The 12,869-nt window shown below is 49.3% G+C and overlaps 1 protein-coding gene across 1 annotated transcript; it reads left to right on the forward strand.

Annotated features, from left to right (window-relative positions):
* The first annotated feature begins 3,313 nt into the window (after nucleotides 1-3,313).
* On the forward strand, nucleotides 3,314-12,259 carry RGS4 (regulator of G protein signaling 4). The gene is made up of 6 exons (XM_013190112.3): nucleotides 3,314-3,445; nucleotides 4,126-5,839; nucleotides 7,978-8,082; nucleotides 8,995-9,056; nucleotides 9,812-9,978; nucleotides 10,514-12,259. Exons 2-6 carry the CDS (start codon nucleotides 5,796-5,798, stop codon nucleotides 10,763-10,765), a joined length of 630 nt encoding a protein of 209 aa, XP_013045566.1. The 5' UTR covers nucleotides 3,314-3,445; nucleotides 4,126-5,795; the 3' UTR covers nucleotides 10,766-12,259.
* The last annotated feature ends 610 nt before the right edge of the window (nucleotides 12,260-12,869 follow it).

Below are 12,869 nucleotides of genomic sequence, written 5' to 3' on the forward strand. Positions count from 1 at the left end.
TCTGTTATGTACTGTACGCCTTTCTGTGCAGTCAGCCTCTGCAGCAAGTGTCATTTTCCCAGCGTTGTAATTCCACGTTTGTGCTACTCTGTGTGTTTACTACTTGTGATTTCATTCTGTCTGATTCACCTCCAAGCCGCAGGTCAAAGAACTTCAGGCTGGGATCAGCTAGTTTTTTCAGTGCAATCTCATTTCACTGCTTCCTGTTTGTGATTTCTCAGCTAGCTGCCCGGCAGTCTGGGAGGAGCACGCCTCGGGGCTGACAGATCCATTTTAATACCTGGCACCTTTTAGAATTGCCCTCCAGGCTGGGGCCACATCAGGCTGGCATCACGCAGTGCTTTTGTATGCATGCTCTTTCTCTGCTGCAGGTGCTTGTCCTTGCTTTCGTGTTTCTTTAGCCTGCAATCCTGGTGTTCTGCAACCCCACCCGCGGACTTGTCAGACATCACCTTTTAAATAACCGGCATACCCTTGAGGCAGGCACTGACAGATGCTTGCTGCTTCCAAGCTGCCTTTTGTGAGCAGGCTCAGAGCATTAAACAACTAAACTGTGACCAGAGCGGTAAGCAACATGCTTTGGATGCTGAGCCACGACCCCACTGATAAAACGTCCCCTGGGCCTTGCCCTCCTGAACAAAGCTGTAGCCTTTGTTCCCTGGCATGGGCCTTTGTGCAGTGGCAGCTCTAATCCTGCTCAGCTGCCGCTGGAAAGATAAGAGAAGGGAGGAAGAAAGGTCCACGCAAGGTTAAGACAGCTCTATCTAGATCTGCAGCTATGAAAGATTTAGCCGAGCAGCCTGTAACTTCGCATCTTTTAGTAATTGTCTAGGCAGAAGATACCTCAGCCACACTTAAAAGTTGGGCTTTTTAAAGCTGTGGAAAAGAAGTCCCTGCACAGCTGGGTTGCTAAGGCGCAGAAGGAACGAGGAGTGTTTCAGCTGTACACTGTACGTAAAGGAGTTGATGCTCTAAATTTCTGACGCATCCACCCTCCTCCTGCCTCACTTTCTGCCGCCTCCTCCCCGTACCTTAGGGCACTTTCAGGTGAAGCGGTCGGCCCACGAGTGAGGGGTCCCCAAGTGAGGGGTACATAAACCACTGTCTTTTAGCTCCTGTGCTGATATTGTCCATCACTGCTCCTGTCTCGTTAGGGGATTTCCCAGTAAGCTGCATACAGTGAGCATACAGCAAGTGTGTGCCTGCCTGGGGGCTGCACTAAGATTCTTGGAGGAATAGGCTACAGAGCTCGCAGGACCAAGAATGGTCATTTTTAATACATTTTAGCATAAAAAGAGACCGTAGGAAAGCCATACAAGGTGGTAAGCTATATAGTCATAAAGCTATTAACATTTTGATCAGTGCAGGAACACTATTAGTATGGGTGAGAGCAGGCTCATTTGAAAAGGAGGTGATATAATTGATACCAGCTGACAATTTAATGGAAAAATAGACTTTTTCCAACGAACCTAATGATGCTTTTCAGAGGCAGTTGTGGTGGTGAATGATTTATAAATGAATCTGACTTGCTGTCAATATTTGGGTTAAAATATCATAAAATCCATATTAAATGGACTAAAGTTGGGTAAATGAAACATTTCAAAGTGTTTTTAGTATTAGGAAAGCATCAGTGAATAGGCACATGTTGGCTTGGTTTGTGGTCGTGTTATTCAAAACGTTCTTAGCGATTAAGAGGAAATGTTTAAGGGGCTGTTAATCAAAATAGATGATGAGAGAGAGATATGGGAAACTGGAAGGCAAATTACTCAAACTGGAGCTTTTTCTATTGTCTGATGCCCAGAAACAAGAACAATAGTCAGACCAAAAAACCTATTTCATTAGCAAACCCAAACCAGGAGAAAAAAGTCCATTTGGGCTAAACAAAATTCTTCCTCTGATTCAAGGTTAAATATTTTCTTCTGATTTTTCTCAGCTTTCTTAGTGTAGTAACATAAGTAGGCAACCCCAAAGCTGAGGGTTGAGGTCAAAATACAAAGGATTAGGAATTCGCAGGCACTTAGAAGTGACAAAAATCTGCTAATGTAGATGCATATGCAAGTAGAAAATACCTGAGAGTATGGGAAAATTGTCTGAGTTGTGTGTTTGGTTGTAGGAACTATGTGAAGATGGGGTTAGGTGACCCGCTTCTTGAATACGCTAGCACCTACAGAGCATCACTTCACAGAGGAGCAGGCTCAGCAAGGAGCTGCAACAGCAAACCAAAGCTGCTTTGCCTTTAAAGTTCATCTTTACCTTAGACGAGGAAAGCAAAAAGGTGACTGGGTCGGCCCGGAGATACATACACACGCTTGCAGAAGCTCTGCGTGTGAGCAGCGAGTTACCCGTGTGGCAGCGCGGTGAGTCGCCCACCCCTCGTGTCAGGGCTCATTTGGGAGCAGACGCTTTCCCTTCAGAGGCTGCCCCTGGGCCTGTTGCGAGGCTCGTGGCACTGGTCATGCGTGAAGTCAGGCAGTGCATTGCAGAGACATGGGAAAGAATTATTTCCTCCCTGCGCTGTGGAATGCCATTTTTGGGAATCCCTCTGCTGGCCAGGGGACCCACTGGAGACAAACTCATGTTTACATGCCGTTTAGAGGTCAGGCCACAGCAGAGCCCCAGGACAGGACATACGGCTGCCTGCAGGGTCATGCACGGACATATGCTGATTCATGCCAACTCAGACCAAAACAGGAAGACCCAAATGCCCAGGGAAGAAGGCAGCGGCAGCAGGAGAGGCTCTTTCCCAGCAGCACGTCCTCACAACACCCGTGTCATGGCCTTCTCCGATTCCAGTGACACGAGGCGGCCATCACCCCTGCGTGCTCCTCCACCCCACTGCGCGCTGCTCTGAGGTGGGAAGGGACCGAGGTGGGAGAGCCTTGTGCTAGCGGGAGGGCAACAGCCTGTAGTAGCTTGTCTCTGGGCAGTGACCACCGAAATAGCACTCCTCGTGCTCCCTGCCTCCTCCCACGGCCGGCGGCTGTGAGCCGAGGGACGGATCCCACACGCACTTGTATGTGTGCTTGGGGGCGGGCGAGCATGTGTGTGAACTGTTCCCTAGCAATGGGGATGAGGGGGAAAGCTCTGTTTAATGTCTCTGTCTCTGGCTGCATCTCCCAGGCCACTGTGAGGAATTTCTTGGCATTTACTTCATGCTCTTCAGTTTTTTTTCCCTCTTTTGGCTGCGTGATGTTTCAAGGCCGCAGCGGTATTTGTCAGGGACGTATTCACCTGGGAGCCCCCCACCCCTAGCCTTGCACACCCACAGCCCATCCTTACTGCTGATTTCTCCATAATTCTCTGCCCACAGGTGAAACGAGCCAGAGGTTACATGGCAGACATAAGCACTGGCCTGAGCTGCTGCTTTCCTAACGTGCAGGAAGGAGATTTTGGTGTTAAATACAGCCCTGCCTGTGCCCTGGGGGAAGAGGCCTGCATATCAAGGGTAGGAGTAAGAGATGGAAGGGGCTATTTTTCACTGGGTACCAGCTGGAGCGGCTAAGATGATATTAAACTGCAACAGCTGGGGAGCAGAGCTTAGAGGAGAAGCAGTATACAAACCCAAACTCCTCACAGGGGGAATAGACTGAACAAATGTGTGTTGATGAACTGGTAAAGTCAAAATTTCAAACGCTGCAGTTCTGGGAGTCTGCATACCAAGTCCTGGGAGGATGGTCTTAATTGCAAATGGCTTAATTCTTAATTGCTGTCCATTGAGAGAGCGGTGTTAGAAAATTCTTATTATTCTCACAGCCTTCTCACACAGAAATTGGGGTACCCAGCAGGTGAGTTCATGTTGACAACACCATCATTCCTTTGAGTGTCTGTAGAACTGCACAGCCAATGTGCTTACAATCCACAGAGAAGGGTGAGATTCCAAAATTCCTGAGCACACCAAATTGCAGAGAAAATGCAGAATTTCTGTGTTCTGCACACATGTTCCCTGTTCTAGCGAGCAAACAGCCTGTTGGCAGCTTCCTGAGCCAGGAGCTAAAGTCTCATACCAACAGCAGTAGTATCTTACAAGTGTGAGATAAAAAATAATTAATTATTTAATTTGCTTAATTAATTAAGAATTTTCTCCTTGGCTAATTCTGCTCTTTGGTGTCTCTTCTCCCCAAACAGGAGACATCAGAGAGCCTTGGCACCAACTTTGGCAGTGTTCAGTCACTTCCTACAGTTCCACTCAGCTCGGGTTTTACACTGCCCTGCACTAGAGCTAAGTTTTAGTCCAAAGAGTGCAGGAACTGCAAACCCCAGGTCTAGCAACAAGATAGTTGCATTAGTACAAAAGCATTTTAAAGTTTATTAGAGCATTGCCTTTCGGCACGGTTAATGAACTGAGGGGATGCAGAATGCCAAGGCAGGTAAACTCGTCCAGCATTTGGGTCTTCCATGCTGCTGGCTGTAGGCACGGGAGAGAAAAACTCACCCTGAAACTTTTGCAGGTTATGGGCAAAGTATTTAAAGGTTTCTGGGAAGAGGGATCCCAACAGTGGGTAACATGGGCAGACAGCCTGCTGCTAAACTGAAGCTTCTTTGTTTTACATCAGGAGCAGACTTTGTGCATGATGGCACATGATACCCTCTTATGATGGTACAGGCTGTGCTGAGCAGCAACTCAATAAATATCAGCCAATTCCCTCTCTTCAGAGGAGTGCTTTCAGCCTGCATCTGCCTTCTGCGCCCTGCTAGGACTGAGGATAAACAGCGTAGCTGGAGTCATTCTGCTCTCCTTTGGGACTAACCAGAGTCAGGCAGTGCAGTCACCGCCAAACATCCCCATACCCAAGTGTTTCATGGGTTCGTCCATTAGCACACTGTAGCCTCAACACTGCCAGAAAGTCCTCTCTGAGGAGACACCATTATTCCTATTGTCTTAATGAATCATCTTGCCTTGGGTACCCAGATACTCCTGAGTACCAAGGCCTGGCTTTGGGCTAAGTGCAAATGGAGAAGTAAAGTACTAGTGGTACCCATGTATCTAAGGCAGTCATGTTCTCAACCTCCTTTCTCTTCTTCCTGCACGTGTGTGAGCTGTCCTTACATATAAATGTGCTGGGACACGCTAACTCATTTTGTATTTCAGTAGTCGTGTGCCCTGCAGACCTTTTCTTTCAGCCTCACCAAAGGCACATATCCACGTGCCTCTAGACTAGAATAGGACAGCTTTATCTGCCTGGGTAGTTCCCTAGTGAATTTACATTCTTGTTTCCTTGGAGCTCCAGTTTCTGCATTTGTTGAGACTATGTGAACATTTTGCGCTTAAAATTCTTGTCCCTTATTTTCCCTAGGTTGATTTAAATAGGAAAATGAAAAGAGGAGCTGACAAAGCTCACCACACTTCTCAGAACTGATTCTCTGACCCTTCTTACTGTCTGTGCCCCTCTGAAATCTCCCCCACCTTTCATCTGCACCATTCCACCTTTTGCAATAGGGGAAAGCCCCTGGAGCTTTTTCCATCCTTTTAAAAGAATCCACCTCTGCAGCCAGACACCGAGCTTCATTTCTGGTAAGGTTTTCAATCCCACTCAGCCCTTTGTCTCAGCTTATACGTCAGCCTCTTCCTCTTGGGTGGGCAGAAAGGGGACGGTTGCTGCTGCTGTGCTGGCTGCTGACTGGGTCACCGAGTGCTGCTGGGCTGGCTGGGCTAGGCTATAAAACACAGCAGAGCTGGAGCAGCTGGCTCAGAGAGCAGACTGAATCCCGCAGCCGGCGAAGGACCTGCACGCAGCCTCTGCCGCCTCCTGCGTTGTTATTTTTTCCTGGAATACAGAACCAACCCTGGGAGCAAGATGTGCAAGGGACTCGCTGCACTGCCAGCCACTTGCTTAAAAAGGTACCGCTAATTTCTGAGCATCTGTTACGGGCTCGTTAGTCTGGCGATACAGGGGTTTATTGCACGTCGGGTCTGAAATAGAAGTGGCAGATTTGGCTCTGATTCTTTTGTAAGATATAAATGCAAATGTTTGTTTACAAGCTTTTTTCTGTTAGTCTGAAACAGAATTGCATAAAGGTTTTGTAGTGAACAGTGGGGACTCGAAACCCGTCCTCCCTATCAGCAAAACAAGCAGCTCACAGCACTGCCACATCTTGATATTCCTGTCAGCTGCTTCTGCTGCAAGCTTTGCACCCCTTTCTCCTTTGAACCCTTTTTCTCTGGTGAATTTTCTAGTCCTGATTTCTTTGAGGAGGAAGCGAGGCAGACCAGATTCCACAAAAATCGAGGGTCGTCCCTCAAAACCCAGCCCAAATGCAGGAGCTGAGCACGGCGGGACCAGAGACCCAGCCAGTGTGGGGCTGGTGTGGGGTCAGGCTGTACCGCCACATACATGACTTGGGGGCCAGTGTGGGGCCATGCCCTGCAGTGTGCGGCACCATCCCGGCATCTCTGTGCTGGCAGAGCTGGCTGTGCACCCCGGGCAGGCCCTCGGCAGCACGACCTGCCCCACAGCCTGCGCCTGCAGAGCGGCCACAGCAAGCTCCTCGGGCTTTTTCCCAGTCGCTGAGCAATGGTGGAGGGCTGGGAAAGTACAAGCTGAGATTCACCCTGCTCTCATCTGGGGGAAAAAGCTCCCCATGGTGGCTTTGAAAACAAATACTGACACCCTCCTCCCCCAATTTGAAGGAAACATTGACAGGAAGAAAAATAGCAAAAATGTAAAGAAATGAAGTGGACATCTATTAACCACCTCTGTCCAGGAATCCCCAGAGAATCTCCATGTCTTAGAAAGCTGCAGCAAGCAGCAGTGTCTTGTTTCCTTCTGCTGCCTCCTTCCTGCAGACCGGAGCGGTCCGATTCTGGTGGCGGGTAGCATCGCCCTGAGAGGCAGCCCGTCGGGCACTGCCGAGCATCCCGTTACTGCCAGAGATGCCAGGGTGCTTGCCCTGGTCGCTCTTCTCCATGGGAGAAGTTATGAGTTTCTTTCGCTCTCACCCTGTGCCATTGAAAGAGGGCTGACTGCTGTAGTAGTTAGGACGACATTTATGAGCACAAGCAGGCAGCGAGATAAGATAGGCCAGGAATGCTGACAGCGCTCTGACTGGCAGGCCGAGCAGCTACTGCAGCTCAGCCCCACAGCACATTCCCTTGCTATTTTCTAGTCTCTGATCTGAGGAGGAGGAAAAAAATTTCCTGCTTATGCTATCATTACACCTTGAGGCAAGCCAGGGCTTGTGCCCCTCAGCAAGCAAGGCTGGTTTAGCTACGCCCTCATCCTTAAACTGAAAGGAAATCCACAGAGATGCTGAAGGCAATACCAGCTGTATATTTAGGTTGTGCATCAGCCAGCAGTTGTCCTGAGCATGCTGAATAGCAGAACAAAACTAAGCTTGCATCCTTGTAGGAGCTTGCTGTAGGGCAAGGGAGCAACTTGCAGTCGGCATGGGCTGGTTGTGGCGAAGCTCCTGGCTCACCCCTGTTCTCACCACATGATCCTGCCCCTGGCTCTTTGCTTCCTTCCCTTCCCTCCGAGTCACACCAGCTGCCTGGCGGGGTTGGCCTGGCATGGCCCCGCTGCTGGCATAGCCGGGTCGGGTGGCAAGGAGGGAGATGGCGAGGGCTGCAGGGAAGGATCAGTAAGCATTTAAGAACCAGACACCGATTAGCTGGGCAATTCAGTTCAGGGGGAAGTGGCGTGTGACACATTTACCCAACAGCAATACCTTTCTATCACAATATTTTACCTGAACAGCAGTAAAACGGCAGCTCCTCCGCCTTTGCCAGACCTCCCTCCAGGCTGATGACCTTCTCAGCAACAAGATTGTGCTGTTGAAGGTGGAAAATGAACTCTCTGACTTTGCTGTATTTGTTTAGCAACTGAAATATGCACTCTGAGGAGTGAGAAGTCAGCACTGGAATCGCTAGCTGTGAGCTGTGTGACTGAACAATGCTGAACCAGCTTACTGCGGGCGAGGAGGCTGCAGAGGGAGTTGTAATACATTGCCTTCATGGCATTCCTGAATTGTTTCTTTCAGTGCCAAAGACATGAAGCATCGCCTAGGTGTCTTGCTGCAGAAGTCAGACTCCTGTGACTACAGCTCTTCCCAGGGCAAGAAGGAGAAAATATCTCCGAGCCAGAGGTAAGAGCAGATGCTGCCTTGTAGCTAAGCAAAGGTTGGCTGCAATGTGTTGTTTACTCCCGCACTGAGCTGAACTCATTTGCATTTCTACTGCTGCTTTTTAGTACCTCCCAAATGCCTTTGTGTTTGAATCCAGCCTGTCAATAGTCCTCAAGTACTGGTAGTCCCTTTCCAAGGAGAAGGTGGGACTAGAGACTTCCAGAGATTTCTTTCTCCCAACGTTTCTGTGATTCAGAATGCATGTGCACATTGAAAGGCTCCTGCATTCTCCTGCACAGGGGAATAAGACCATCCCAAGACCCGGTACGGCTTGATGCATTTCAGTATCAGTCACGCTGGTTCTTTGAGTTGGATTTGTGTAATGGTCCACACAGAAGTATCGGCACAGAAGACAGACCTGCCAGATATCACAGCTCTCACTGAGCTGCAAGTAGATGTCCTTTGCAAGGAGAACTCCAAAGGCCAAGATAAGCTCTTGGATTAGATCAGCCCTAGGATATGCTGGTATGATGAGTAGAACAAACACAGGAAGTGCAAACATGGTTTATATTTATCAGGTTCTTCTCTTTTCCATGTATCTAGTGCTTCTCTGACAGGTTAAAGAAATCATCTCTTTGGAGTTCACTGATATGACCTGTAAAAGTGATCCCAAGTCCATGCCTGCGTGGCAGATGCAGCCAGTCATAAAAAATCATAGTCAACAATTTTTACAGGAAAATTCCCTTCCAGACCATGTCTGGTGAGGGAGGTTGCAAACTGGGATTTCTGTAGGTTGGATCTGAGATCCTACAAAAGGAGGTCTACAAGAAACGTGGGGAGAGACTCTTTGTCAGGGAGCGTAGAGACAGGACAAGGGGTAATGGTTTTAAACCACTTAAAATTCTTTGTGTTTCTCTCTTTGTGTCCTGCTAGGGTTAGCCAAGAGGAAGTCAAAAAGTGGGCAGAGTCTTTGGAAAACTTGATCCATCATGACAGTAAGTAAAGCGTGCGCTTCTGCTGGAGATGTTGAGGGTTTTGCCTGCAGTCAGTGCGCTTCGCAGTCCCCGGGGGAAGCATGGGATTTTGCCTTTTGTCTTTTAGCAGCACACAGTAGCTCCTTTGGGAAGGGTGGTGATCTGTTTCTCAGATCCCAGGGTCGATCCTGCTGTATCATGAGTGGGGCTTTGGCCTACTGCTGAGCAGCCCCTTTTGTGAGGGAAACTGTTTTAGCCCTGTGCAAGCTGATTTTAGGAGCGGCAAGACTGCAGCATGCAGTTAACATTGGGTTAAACAAGAGCCAAAAAGTGGAGAAACTTTTTGCAAGCTGAGTCCATGGGAGACTTTGTCTTCTTGTCGGTTCCAGACTACACTGATGTCCTTGAGGTTTCCTTCACACCGTTCCCATGGCCTGAGAGCCTGCAGCGTGTGCTAGCTGTCTCCTCGGGGCCTCCCGGGAACACATAGGTTGCTTGCGTTGTCCTGGCTGAGCCACTGGAGGTCACAGTGTGGGAGGAGGCAGCTGAGGACCCATATGTGACATCCCTGTGGGGCCTGCGTGAATCCCAGCCTCCTTTGGCTTGCATGAGCTATTGCTGTGGAGGCAGGGGCTGTTGCCAGCTGCCAGTGGCAGGGGACTTGTTCATTCAGCTCTGGAAAGGAGAATCCAGACTTGCTGTTTGCTGAGGCTCTGGGTTTCACAGGTATGATCAACACTCTTACCTGTTCTGTTTTTCCTCTAAACAATCTGTAGGAGGACTGGCTGCCTTCCGTGCTTTTCTCAAATCTGAGTACAGTGAGGAAAACATCGATTTCTGGGTCAGTTGTGAGGAGTACAAGAAGACCAAGTCGCCAGCCAAGCTCAGCCCCAAAGCCAGGAAGATCTATGACGAGTTCATCTCTGTGCAGGCAACAAAAGAGGTGTGTACGCAGAACATTGCTTGGGCATAGGTATCACCCTAAATCCTGAAACAGGCCAGAAGCACAGGGAAGTAGAAGTTTGGTAGTGTCACAAGAGTTGAAGGGTGCTGCTTCTCTTCTACTTAGCAAGTAAATAGTGACATTTTGATTGCTTTAATGTTTATCTTAGATAGAAAGTGTGTTTAATTATGTGGCCACCACACATGCACACTCGAATGGGAGAAGCCCAAGAGGACTGTGACTGCCAGTGTTCCAGCTGCTCCCATGAAATTGCTTGAGTTTTCTGTCTGGCTGCAACCCAGAGGAATATGTGTCAGTCTGCACTGACAGTCCGTCTGGCGGCAGAGATGCATTGGTATCCAGCTGCACAGATTCTGTGAAGGCTGCAGGGTGTCTGTCAGACAGTTCAGACCACTGCCCATCAAGGACAGATTAAGCACATTCGGTGGAGTTAGGGGGCACTTGGATTTTCCCTTATCATTTCTAACTATTTCTGGGACAGATTCTACTTATGCTGTCCCTTTGGCCCACACAGGTGAACCTGGATTCATGCACAAGGGAGAAAACGAGCCACAATATGCTGGAGCCTACGCTTTCCTGTTTTGATGAGGCTCAGAGAAAAATATTCACCCTCATGGAGAAGGATTCTTACCGCCGTTTCCTCAAGTCTCCCTACTACCTGGACTTGGTCAGCCCACCTGGTGCTGGCTGTGGGCCTGAAAGCTGCCAAAGAACCCACGCTCACTCCTTAGACTGCAACTCCAACATCATCTCTCAGTGTGCCTGAACCTGCAGCAAGGCCAGGAGCGGGCTGGGCAGGCAAGGAAATATTTGGCAGCAAAAGCATTCATTGGCATGAAGCAACAGAGCTGTCTTCAGTAGCTGTCTAATGTCCCAGTTGTGTCCCATGTCATGCAATAGCCAGCATTTGTAACCCAAGCCAGGCTCAGTTTGTGTAGCAAACCCTCCTCTGACTCCACCTGTGTAGGAGCCCTGGAGTCTGACGTGAAAGCTGGGCGAAATCATCGCGTGCCCGCAGTTCCTGACGAGCACCAAGCCCGGGAGGGCGGGAGCAGTAGGGAAGGGAAGGGGCACGCGCTTGAGCCCAGCACTAACCACGAAGGGACCCGTCCTGCCAGGTTGCAGTGTGACACCTAGCAAGGAGCAGGGGAAGCCAAGGGAAGTGGCGGTGAGATCTCCCCTTTCTAACCAGCAACAGCTTAAGTGAAAAAGACTTGGTCTGGTCCTTAGCTGTTCATATAGCTCCCAGATATTTAGGCTTTCAGTAGTATTTGCTCAGAACTCGGGCTGTGCTGCATTACAGTGATCAGACGTGCGAGAAGCTCCTACTCTTTCTTGGAGACCAGAACTTTTCAGACTAGCAAACAGCCTTCTGTGGTCATTACAGCCCAAACTGCATGAAAGGTCTCCCCTCAGCTGCTTTTCTCTCTGTAGCACCTAGTTGCAACTGGCCAAGGATCTTTTCTAGGGCTGTACAGAGCTATTATTTTACAGGCGGTTCATTATTTCAAGCATATTTGTATCCGTTATGCTCCCAGACTAAGAACGCCATCCTGATACCATAGCTGAGCAGAACAGGAACATGTTCCTTCTCCCAGACTGCCACTTGTATATTTCTAACTCTGGGAGTGCCATCTGAATTCAGGTTTGCCTGCCCCGACTTGTATGAAGCAGTTTGTGATGGGATAGGACCACTAACTACCACAACAGCTGAGGAGGAAAGGCCCTGCCTGGGAGTATTTGAGGGAAAATAAATAAATAAATAAAATGCTATGTATTTGAGTTTGTGATTGAGTAATTGCATTACTCACTTTGTCCTGAAGGTGGTAGGAGGAATATGCTGGCCTTGCTACTGCTCCTGGGTTGGCGATCGTGCTCTCCCCTTGGCCTTTCTCTAGCTGGAAATTGCTTCTCTGACAGCCGTGTAGTCCTTACTCTGCATCCCAGTCTAGACATCTGTTTTCACACTGGGGTGCTGGTATGGCAGGGGAGGGCTGCAGTTGTCCAGTAGGTGCTTTGAGGTCCACAAAGAAGCATCTCTTTTAACATTTGCTTTATTTTGTATTTATTAGTGTGCTGACACATACCACCCTGCATGTTCAGCTACAAGATGGAGAGGCTTGCTAAAACTCTGAACATAGCTGAGCATGTGGCTATGTTTTATTTTCCCCTGGTACTGGGAACTCTTGATAACTCTTGCAAAGATGTATTGATATTTAAATAATGACGAATACATTCTAAATAAAAAACGTTTGCATTAGTCTCTTCTAAAGTGCCATTGTGTGAACCAAGGACTGCATGGTGATGCAATTCATTGACTAAGGTTCCTCTAAAATCAGTCTTTTGTAACTGGTTTCACTCGGATTGTTTTAAATCAGAGGATGGTGAAATAGCCATTATACCCTTCAGCTGTGCTCTTCTGCAGAGGAACCCATCCCTCAGCCCTGCAAGCCTGGGGCTGTGGAGGGTCCTGGGCTTCCCGGCGTCCATGCTGCGCCTGACGGGGAGCAACCATCCTCACCAAGGGGCTGGGGTGGGCACGGGGCCACCCCAAAGACAGCTGTGGAAGGGGGAACCCAAAGGAGCACCTCCTTGCAGCAAACCCCCAGTGTCCTGCATGACTGCAGCTGGGGAGAGCTTCTCCCTTTCCCCAGGTGCGCTCGCTGCCTGCAGCAGGCCCAGCTGCCCCTCAGACAAATGTTTTCCCTATCACAGCTCCAGAGGAGAACACATTTCAGCTCAGGGCTTGACCTAGCCATGGGCACAAATCCTATAAGTGCAGAGCTGCTGCCTGACGGCGACGTGGCTGAGGGTGAGCAGGCTGCCCGGGCCGTGCAGGCACCGGGGGGGTTTCCTCCAGGCCAGTCTCC

Source organism: Anser cygnoides, chromosome 8 (assembly GCF_040182565.1).
Source record: "Anser cygnoides isolate HZ-2024a breed goose chromosome 8, Taihu_goose_T2T_genome, whole genome shotgun sequence".
Classification (NCBI taxonomy): domain Eukaryota; kingdom Metazoa; phylum Chordata; class Aves; order Anseriformes; family Anatidae; genus Anser; species Anser cygnoides.

Excerpts from the sequence above, each read along its gene's own strand:
- RGS4 (XM_013190112.3), top strand. The coding sequence starts at position 5,796 with ATGTGCAAGGGACTCGCTGCACTGCCAGCCACTTGCTTAAAAAG. Across the intron at positions 5,840-7,977 it reads CCAGCCACTTGCTTAAAAAG|TGCCAAAGACATGAAGCATC; the intron begins GTACCGCTAATT and ends TGTTTCTTTCAG. Across the intron at positions 9,057-9,811 it reads AAACTTGATCCATCATGACA|GAGGACTGGCTGCCTTCCGT; the intron begins GTAAGTAAAGCG and ends AACAATCTGTAG.